The 10,354-nt window shown below is 42.7% G+C and overlaps 2 protein-coding genes across 3 annotated transcripts in view; one reads left to right on the top strand and one right to left on the bottom strand.

Moving 5' to 3' along the window:
- Positions 1–8,553, top strand: part of nol8 (nucleolar protein 8) — a 13,686-nt gene extending 5,133 nt beyond the window's left edge. For both annotated transcript variants that reach the window (XM_007577550.2, XM_016663786.1), the window contains exons 6-18: positions 1,190–1,488; positions 2,845–3,095; positions 3,587–4,596; positions 5,145–5,327; positions 5,401–5,529; positions 5,634–5,724; positions 6,314–6,449; positions 6,535–6,618; positions 6,764–7,062; positions 7,133–7,292; positions 7,656–7,717; positions 7,867–7,949; positions 8,248–8,553. In XM_007577550.2, coding sequence (XP_007577612.1) covers positions 1,190–1,488; positions 2,845–3,095; positions 3,587–4,596; positions 5,145–5,327; positions 5,401–5,529; positions 5,634–5,724; positions 6,314–6,449; positions 6,535–6,618; positions 6,764–7,062; positions 7,133–7,292; positions 7,656–7,717; positions 7,867–7,949; positions 8,248–8,325 — 2,865 coding nt within the window. In that variant the 3' untranslated portion in view covers positions 8,326–8,553. The remainder of the gene's footprint in view (positions 1–1,189; positions 1,489–2,844; positions 3,096–3,586; positions 4,597–5,144; positions 5,328–5,400; positions 5,530–5,633; positions 5,725–6,313; positions 6,450–6,534; positions 6,619–6,763; positions 7,063–7,132; positions 7,293–7,655; positions 7,718–7,866; positions 7,950–8,247) is intronic.
- Positions 8,554–9,771: 1,218 nt separating this feature from the next.
- The window catches only part of LOC107833761 (zinc-binding protein A33-like), a 4,153-nt gene continuing 3,570 nt past the window's right edge, over positions 9,772–10,354 (bottom strand). Inside the window, exon 3 of the mRNA XM_016663784.1 lies at positions 9,772–10,354. This exon is cut by the window's right edge and continues 11 nt beyond it. Coding sequence (XP_016519270.1) covers positions 9,772–10,354 — 583 coding nt within the window.

The raw sequence follows: 10,354 nt of genomic DNA, 5'->3' as shown, positions 1-10,354 counted from the left end.
AGGTTCTTCTTTAAAGGCTCCAGAGATGTTTTCAGATTCTCTCTGTGATCCTGAGCAGCTTCATGGATTGGTCTGAATCTGTGGTTGGTGTGTTTTTCTGAATGACTACAGATGGAGCAAATTGGTTCTTGATGGTTCAGACAGAAGAGTTTGAGTTTCTCAGAGTGCAGACTGCAGAGATCCTCTGAAACTCTCTGATCGCTCTGCTGTAAGAAAGTCTCACACAGGTTCTTCAGAACCAGATTTAAAGGTGGATCAGCCTTAGAAGATTTCCTCTTACAAACTGGACACTCTCTTGATGGTTTCTCTCTCCACCAGCTCTTCAGACATTCCTTACAGAAGCTGTGGCTACATGATAGAACAAGCGGATCCTTAAAGACTTCCTGACAGACCGAACAGCAGAGATCCTCCTCTAACCTGGAAGCCATTTTGTCTCTGAGTGAAGCTGAAAACACAGAAGGTCCAGTCAGTCTCGGCTCCATCCCTCCTCTACTGACTTCCCTCAAAGTGATTCTGAGTGTTTTGGTCCAACTCACCTCCAGTGTGGGCAGCTTGAAGCAGCAGAGTTGCAGGTTTCCACTTTTCTCTCCTGCAGCTGGACTCACTCAGAGGAAGCTGCTAGTTTGGTCTGAAGGTGAATCTGATCGTCTGGGAGTCTCTGCAGGAAACGATGATCACAAACTGTTTCCTGCTTTAGTTCAGGTAGAACAGCTTAGGGGCGGAGCTTAAAGCTGTTAGACATGCTGCCTCAGCCTTCATAAAGGTTTGTTTCGTTCCAACGTCCAAAATTCAACATTTGAACTGCTATAAAACTCACTGATTAACAAGTTTTATTTTTCTCTGCTCAGATCAAACCAAAACCTGTAATATAGACGGTAGAATAAACTACCCTGATTTCAGCTCTGATTGAAACTTTTTACCAAGATTTTCATCAACCGATGATCAGTTCTTCTCTTCCTCCAGACCAGCTGCAACAACAACTCAGTTTTTGTTGCTAAATGTGTTTTTAATGTAATGCTTATTATTGTCTGACTTCTTTGTCTCACACTTTGTTAAATGTGGCAGAATCAAATGTTTTAATCTGAGCTCCATTCTGGTTGCTGATGTTTGCTGGTTTCATCTGCTGGTCTCTATAAAACGCAGGTTTGTGTGTGTAGGTGGAGATGCTGACTCTGTTCTCCTCTTTCAGGACTGGGTGGTCAGTAAATTCGGTCGAGTCCTTCCTGTGCTGCAGCTCAGGTGTCAGAAAGGCAGCAAAGCTCGAACGGTGAAGTACGACCCGTCAAAGTACTGCCACAACATCCGCAGACTGGACCGGACCGATCCAGATGAGACTCTGTCAGTCACCCAGCTCACCTGGCAGGTGGAGGGAGGGGATGATGACATCAGCAAGAGGAGGAGGGGAGAGTTCCCCCCATACGAGCCAATCAAACCCAAGAAGAGTCGCACAGACCCAGGAGACTCTCTTAACACTTTCAGCAGGATCAGGTGACTTTTTTAAAATGTTCTTACTTGTTTTTAAGGAAGTGTTTTTACACAAAGGAGCCTCAGACAAAATTAGCACTATGTTGATGTGACAACATCTCATGAACTGTTTAATTTTTTTTTAACAGAATAGTTGTTGGAGAATGTTGAGGAAAAACGTTTTCATGGTGTGTCGTTGGGCCCAGGTTCTGATAAAAGATAGAAGATAGTTTGATGGATCTCTGGCCTCAGTTTGCCCTGTTTGTTCTGTTCGTATACAGAAACCCCGTGTCCTGCTTTGGTTCATTCAGATGTTTGTGGTGGTTCTTCTCTACTTTTCCCCAAACTGATAAGTTCTCTATTGGAGCCTCTCATGCTCTTCCAGTTTCCTGCAACCTGTCATGTTTGTTGCAAACGGAGACTGAAACGGTTCTGAAAAGGCTCCTTAAAGCTGATTTAATGAGATCCATTAATTGGAAATGCAGAGTCAATAAGAGCCAATCAGAGCTGCTAAGCAGCTCAGATAATAATTTAAACCTGACCATGTGGAGGCAGCAGAGGCAGAGACTTGAGTTTAAAATTCATAGGCTAAACCCAAATATGTGGAGATGTTCCAAGCTCTGAAGAATGATTGTATTTTTTTATAAAGGCAGCATGTTTTTATTAGAAAGATGTTTATTGGAGTTCTTTGTTAAAAGCAAGACCAGCTGCCAGGAAAAAAAATAGAACTTGGTCAGATGTAGAAAGATTATGTGAGGCTTTATTTTAAACAATCATATAGCCTAGTTATGAGAAACTCCAGCTGTGATGATTCTGTGCAACTCTGGAAGCGACCAATGAAATTGGAGCCAAAGGATTTATTTAGGTCAAATAGTTTTACTGGACAATTTAAAACACACAGACAGAAGTGGAAATCGATCTCTATGCGTTCTATAAATATCAAAATGTGGAGACGTTGGCGTTCTTTGACAAAGACCTGTATGGAGATGCACTATTAAAATCTCATGTCTTGTGAAGAGAGATCCTGAGAGTCTTTGTGTTGATTTAAACTTTATATTTTCTGCCACTGATTAATTCCCAACAAATTGGCGCCCAACGTGGTGCAAACAACAATAACGGAGGCGCCCTCTAGATGGGGTCACACTGAATAAGTGTGATCATTTTCAGGGTTATGATCCTGCAACAACAGATTAATTTATCTTTTAAAGTTTACTGATTATTTAGCAGACTAGTGACCACATAGACATGAAAAACAAAAGTCACATGATTCACAACAACAACTAACAGACTAACAAGTGAAAAGGAGACAGTAATGAAACATGTAGAACATGTTTATAATCCATGTTTCTTCCTTTCTTCTTCTTCTTCTTCTCCTGTTAGATCCGAACAGAACTCTGACAGAAACACTGAAGTCCATCAGCTCACCAACGGCTCTGATCTGCCAACCAACCACAGAGCAGCTCAGAGGGAGGAGAGGTGGTTCCTTGACAGCGACGTCGACTCGGACGAGGAAATCCGCAGTCTGGTGGCCGCCCAGCAGAGCTCCCATGATGCACTGCAGCAGGAGGCGGAAGACATCGACAACCTGGAGGTGGTGGGACTCGACTACTTGGTGAAATCAGGATCCAAAGGTAACAGAAATGCTTCAAACAGGGATTTTCAATCAATATGTCATCAGTATGTGATCCTAATTATTAAAAGGAATGACCTTTGACCCCTGAGAAACATCAAGTAAAGGATCATCATCCATCGTTAGCTGGTAGAACCTCATGGAGCTGCGATTACTTGGAGAACCAGCTCTACAATCCAGACGTCACTGAGCAGAGAAGGAGCCTGATGTTCCCTTCAGAGGAGTCTAGACTTCCTGCTGGACCCCTTGAGATGAGTTTGTAGGAAGAATGTGACAAATTAACAGCTGGAGGGAAGACCTGGTGGACCTTCATGGTTTAGGAAGATCCTCAGTGTTCGGAGAAGAAATGGAAACATTAGAAAGTAGAAAAACTGTAACTGAAATTCAGGAGTCAATGAAGGATTTAATAAAGTTCCTTAAAGTGCAAACTTAGAGACGGGAAACGATAAAAACTAACCTTGGAGCTTACCTGATTTCTCCATTTGATTCCAGGAGATGAGGAAGACTACGACTCTGCTGGCACAGATGAACTGTTTGAGTCCAGGAGAAAGCCACCTGCCCCCCCACAGGAGAAACCTTCATCACCGCCAGCCCAGCAGTTTTCAGACCAGAAGAGACAAATGAAAAGAAAAACTACGCCTGGAGACGTTTCCTCCAGTAAACCCTCATCCTCTGTGCAGAGAGAGAACCCAGCTGGCGTCCGCCCCGCGATAAAACACTCATCAGATTCACACAGTGACCAGGATGATGAAGAGGAGGAGGGAAACTCTTCAGACTCGTCTTCAGATTTTGATTTTCCAGCCCTGTTTTCTGCTAACTCCAACTATCTGAGGATCTCCTTGGCTGATTTACAGAGGTTGGCCGAGAGCAAAGTTCCCAGCATCCTCAGATCCGGACTGAAACCGGAATCTGGCCTCCCGGGGCGACATGCGCGCAAGGAAGCCATCACCCCTAACGAGATCCTCGCCTCCATCCTGGGGGAGGACAGCAGCGACGATGACAAGGAACACAAGAAGAAGAAAGTAGAAGGAGTGACATCAGCGTCTCTGCAGACCTCAGAGGAAACAGCGACGCAGAGGGAAACTTCTCAAACCGACGGGCGTCTGAGGAGGAAGAGGGAACAAGAGCAGGATGAAGCTTTAGGCATCCAGAGACAGAAACATGGAGAAACACCAGAAGCTCTCAGAGATCCACAGACCGACTCTTCCTCTGGGAGTGAAGAAGAGGAGGAAGAGATGATGTCTGCAGAGGATCAGCCTTCATCCAGCAGCTCCTCTGAGGAACAAGAGCAGCAGGCTGGAGCTCCTGCTCCAGGCAGCAAGTCCTCCTCCAGCGAGGAAGAGGAGGAGGAAGAGGAGGCTCCTCCCCGGGTGGCGTTGGCAGCCAAGGAGGAAGAGGAGCTGCAGAGGAAGGCCAACATGAGGAGGCTGGCTGCTCTCCAGCAGAGGCAGAAGGAGGCTGAGGAGCATAAGAAGCTCATCCAGGGAGCTCTGGCCAACCTGGTGGGTGTTCCTGGTTTTCCATCCGGTATCTTGCTCCGGTTCTGTCCAGTCCGTTCTGAATATCCAGGATGGAAGAGGATCGTTGCTCTTTAGAACAATCTCCTCTGATTCCAGACCTCAGTATTTGTTTTAATGATCCGAACATTAATGCACTAAAAGCAGAACTGATTTCATTTAATGCTTTAACGTTTTTGCTAACTTTGAAAACATTTAGCGAACTTAACTTCCCCTAAATAACTTACTGGGCTTTTTTGTAAACTTTCAGTTGAATAAAGACGCATGAAACTTTATTTCCTGGTTTCAAATTCAGATTTACTTTATTGATCCCAAAGGGAAATTAAATGTTGTAACTCATATTAATTAAAATTCTTCAGAATTATTGTAGATTGTGATGGCTGTTGGCAGGAGAGATCTCTTGTAGCTGTCTGTATTACAGCAAATTTTAAGAAGCCTCTGACTGAAGACACTCTGTTTTCTCTAGTCAGCCTCAATAAGATGATGGTCAAGATTGTCCTCCATTTTTTTATTCTATTTTATTATTCCACCAGGATGCTCCACCTCCAACCACAGGAAAACGCATCGTCTTTGGTTCAGACGATGAGGAGGAAAAACAGGAAGTTGTTTCAGCGGTCGAAGAGTCAAAGAAGCCTCTGTTCCAGGACAGCCAATCAGAAGACGAAGCCACAGCTGATGGAGCAGCAGCAGCCAATCAGAACGCCCCACACAAAGCCGTGAGTGAGGATCTTAGAGCGTTTGGTCAGCTCTGATCGTCCCAGTGGCTTCAGCTCCTCTGCTTGTTTTCAGGAGCGCCTGAAGCCGTCGGGTCCTCGGCTGTTTGATGACAGCGAAGATGATGATGAGGAAGGTGATGAAGAGGAGGATGGCAGCAGATTTGACATCAGGCCGGAGTTTGAAGGTCCAGCTGGACAGAAGGTCTGGTTGTCATGTGGAGATCATGATCTGCAGCGTTGCCTCAATCTGGTCTAGTTAAAGTCCTGGTTCTGGTTCTGAAACCAAGGTGTTTGTTTGTCGTCCAGCTGATGGAGCTGCAGTCTCGCTTTGGGACGGACGAGCGATTCCGGTTGGACTCCCGCTTTCTGGAGGACGAAGAGGAGGAAGAGGAAACAGGTGAGAAGGTTTGGATGAAGGTCGAGTCAGGAGGAAGAGGAAGGAGGAAGAGGAGTGGAGATCAAACACTGGATGACAAAAGTCTTGAGTTTGGTGTTTTTGTCTCAACTATTCCTTTTTTTAAGGACAGTTTTATTTATAAAATAAATTATATAAATATAATTATAATTCATTTATTTATTGTTTTCATTTTTTTTATTTATTTATTTTGGATATTTAAAATGTCTTCCTATTCCATTATTTGAAAGGTTATTAGAAATTAAAGTTTATCGATCTTTGAGAATGTTATATTGCATTATTAATATTGTTATTATTGTTTATTACAATAACTTCTGAGACAATTTATCATCCAGCAAAATGTGTTATCATGACAATAGTTCTCACTGAACAAGAACTAGTTCAGTTCAATCAGAACCAGTTTGATTCTTTTAGGTTCATTGCTTCATGACGTCTGTAGCAGCCTGATCACATCCTGGCCACACCCCGCTCCATCAGAACCAATGAGAACTTCATTGTTTTGTGGAGCTGTGGGACAATATGAACCTCCCTCTGTTACCTTCTGAAGGGTTTTTCATTTTTTGTTTTTCAGAAGTTCAGAAGGGTCCGATGGAGGACGAAGAGGCTCTGGAGGAGGAGAAGAAGAAGAATCTATCCATCCTGCAGAGCGTCCTCGGAACCAGCCAACAGGCCAGCAGCAAAACGGCCCGCAAAGCCAAGCAGTTCAGGTGGGTGTCAGTCTGATTTCCAGCTCTGCCTGGACTAAGAGGTGGAGTTTGAACAGATTTAAATCCGTAGTTTTTGTGTCTCCAGAGACGTGTCGGCGCTGCACTACGACCCGAGCAAAGAGGAGCACACTGCATTCGAGACCAAAACAGAAGAAACCAAAAAGGAGAGGTAGAGGAACCACAGCCATCCTATCACTCATGACTTTTCATCACCTGAATCTGTGTGGATTCTGTGAAAGTTTAACTCAGAAGATCCACAAATCATCAGAGCTTTAAACTGGAGTCAGACTCCTGAAGGTTTGTTCTGTTCGCAGTAAGGCGGCCCGCAGGAAGAAGAGGGAAGAGGCTCAGAAACTGCCTGAAGTTTCCAAGGAGATTTATTTCCAGGTGTCCGGAGACCTGAAGGCCGTGTTCGGCCAGACGAACGACGGCTCTGCTGAGGGAGAGGAGGGGACAAACTGGGATGAAGTGGAGGAAGAAGAGGGAGGAGGAGAGGAAGAACAGCTGCTGCCCTCCCTCCTGTCAGCTGATCCCAGCTCCAAGTCGGAGGAATCCTCTGGATTCAGATTTTCCTTCTTTGGAGACGAATCAGCAGCCGGAAGCGGAGAGACGGGTGAGTCTCATCAGATCCGCTCACCAGACATGGAGCAGATCTCTGTTCATCTCTTCAATCTTCCCAACAGCGGAGTACAAAACTGAGAAGATCCAGGCGCCGAAGGTCTCCTGGCACCAAGACCCACGTTTCCATGACAGCAGCTCTGAGGACGAGCTTGAGGAAGATGAGGAGGAGGAGGAGCAAGTGAAGAAGGAGCAGCAGAGCAGCGTTGAAGCTAAAAACACAAAGTGAGGGAAAAATCCTGCAAACTGCTGCAGTTTGGTTTTATTTTCTCCAATAATCCAAACCTGAATGTGATCAGAGGAAACCAGCAGGTTTGACTTTGATTCACTGAAGTCACACCAGGTTTCTCGTGATTGGTGGATAAATCTACCAGTAAACAATAAATAACCTGCATTTATTTATCAGTTGTGTAAAAAAAACAACTAACTCAGTTATGGAGTTTCTTCCTTAATAGATCAACACATTTATTCTCTGTAAACACTTTATCTTCCTGTAGTAACGTTTTGCTCTTTGGAGGCTCTGGAGAAGATAAAATAATCACTTGGAATTCAGATTAAATCTCTTCCATTCGTTTTCATCTTTAACAGGGAGGAGACGCCGTCACAGCCTGATTTCTTCTTCTTTTCTTCTGATGACCACAGACTGAAAGGTGAGGTCAACCTTCTGGGCTCCTTACTGACACTTTGTTATGGTGGTTTGATGTTTTTTGGAGAATTAAATCTTTACATCTTGACTTTTCTCTTCTGTTGGAGTTTTTTTTAATCATGTTTAATCTCAGCTCTGTGTTTCGTCCTTCAGAGGGGCCCAGGTTGTTCTGTCGGACCTCCCAGCTGGAGGAGCAGAGGGAGGAGTGGGAGGAGAGGACCAGCACGCTCAGACAGGTTTCTATCAGCTCCACCAAAAAAAGCTGATCTTAAAGTTCACTTTGTTGCTCTCTAGAGGCAGAATGAATGTGTTTCAAACTGCAGTTGCTTTAAATCAAACAAGCTGCAGAAACATCTTTACATGTTGGATCTGAGATGATCAGAAGCAGGAAAATGAAAAGTCTGACCCACATGGTTGTTTATCACAGAACATTTCAGCTCTGATCCTTCTGCAGAGAACAGAACAGTCAGAAATAAGTTTCTAGTCAAATAAGGCAGATTTAATAAATACATTTTCTTTTATTCGTTTTCTCAGGAATACCGCAAGAAGCACAGAGACGCCCAGAGGAAGCTGAAAAGCGCTCGGAAGACCAGAGGATCATGGGAAGTGTAGTCTGCCAGTGAGCTTGGCTCTGAAGTGTTTTGGTTTCGCTGCTGAGTTTGAACCGGTTCTGTGCTGCAGCAAAGCAGCAGGTGAACAAAACTTTATTAAAACAAAGCAAAAATAAAAAAGTGTTAGAAACTCAGAAAATAATTTAACAAGATATTTGAAAATATGTCAATACATTTTTTACCCTGCTCACACATTAGTAAAGTATTAAATCTCAAAGTTTTGATCTAATGACTCTTTATTGTCTGTTTTTTGTAAATCATTTTCTTTAATATTTGTAAATTTGTTCAGTTTCATGCAAAAATCAGGCATGTATTTTAAAAGGTTTCATCCTCTATAAATTACTTGGCTATACATTTTTTTTAATGCTTTTGAAGATTAAATTTTTGAACAATATTGATTTTTTTTCCCACCATTGCACACTTTGGGTTTCCATAGTTCAGAGTGATGTCAGAAAATGTTATGTTTTACAGCTTCTATGAATTTGGACTCTGGATTCAGATCAACTGACCGACGGGATGATTGAAATAAAACCCATTTTTATCAAATTCACCCTGAATGAGTATGAAAAGTATAAAAAACTTTTATTCTATAAGTAATTTTTTTAGTTCAGTTTGTGTTTCTTTTTGTTGTTAATTTAGTTACAGATGTAAATTATACCTTTGGATTTGTGACCTACTTTTGATTTGATTGAAATTAAAACAAGTTTATTAGCGAAGCACATTCACAGTAGCTTTACATTAACACACATATAACACAATTAACACACAAAGTAAGAAACATTACATTGCAGTGACAGAATAAAATGAAAATTATAATCCAGACAAGAATTAATCTTATTAATCAAAGCACCTCTAAACTAATGGATTATAAGCCTTGATTTAAAGCGACTTAGTCATTCTGCAGTTTTCTCCTGACTCACCCTTATTTATTTACTTCTAAACTTAAATGGAAAAAATAAATGAATGACTAAAGATGGGAACACAGTTCACACCTCAGTAGAGATTGCTCCATCGTGTTAGAGCTGGATGTTTGCTGCCGTCTCAGGAAGGCAATAAACATCGTCAGAGGCCTCTCTCAATATGGACATGGTCTGGATGAACTTTGGCCATGATGGCATAAAACACCTACAACCAAAAGTAAAAGACTAAAGAAAAATTTAGTGAGAGAAATAACATTACCAATAAAATGAAATGCAGCTATCAAAAATAAAACTTGAGATTTTTCCTCTGTCTAAAGCAACCTCTGAAAATGTATCTAACACTAAAACACAAACTGGATTTATAAACATCACATCCTTATTTTTAATTAAGACTTCATCACTGAGCACAACATTGATGTTATATTTTTAACAGAAATGTTGGATGAAAAAGAAACACATTGATTGAATCTACAGGCATTCAGACAGTAGAGAACGTAAATTGGGTTGTTGCATTATTCAATGATTCATTAGGCTGTAAAAAGGGGGCCAAGCTGTTTGATCACTGAGATCTTCATTGGTAAGATCTTAAACTGATCCCAAGTGTTGAAGAATGGAAGCATCTTGTCAGTGAAGGTGTGTGTGAAGGTGTGTATGTGTGTGTTAGTATCCAGATCAGAAAACGACAGCTTTCCTCCATCCCAGTCCAGATTCACTCTGATCCTCTGGAGTTTCTTCTGCACTGACAGATCTATGGGATCAGCTGATGGATCCTCTGCTGAATAATCACCTTTATAGAATCCTACAGCCAAATAAGACTCTATGTCTGCCTTCCTCTGGACAGACTCTGCTATCACACCAAGCCACCAGCCTTCACTGTCTCCAACATCAACATCCCAGCTGTGGTTTCCTGAGCTGAAGCCCTCAGAGCTCAGGACAGAAAACCATTCATCAAACCTCTCTGGATTATCAGGAAGCTGCTGCTTTGCTTGTGTAGTCACACTGGTCAGATCTCCAGACAGGAGGAGGCTTGGATAGGCCGTGTTTGGGTCCAGAACCAGAGGAGTGTAGGTCACCATGTCCTTCATGTTGCTCCAGATGTTGAAGGCCAGG

This window comes from Poecilia formosa, unplaced genomic scaffold, assembly GCF_000485575.1.
Source record: "Poecilia formosa unplaced genomic scaffold, Poecilia_formosa-5.1.2 Scaffold445, whole genome shotgun sequence".
Classification (NCBI taxonomy): domain Eukaryota; kingdom Metazoa; phylum Chordata; class Actinopteri; order Cyprinodontiformes; family Poeciliidae; genus Poecilia; species Poecilia formosa.
Note: the sequence above shows the minus strand (reverse complement) of the source record. Positions and strands in the feature narration are given on the sequence as shown.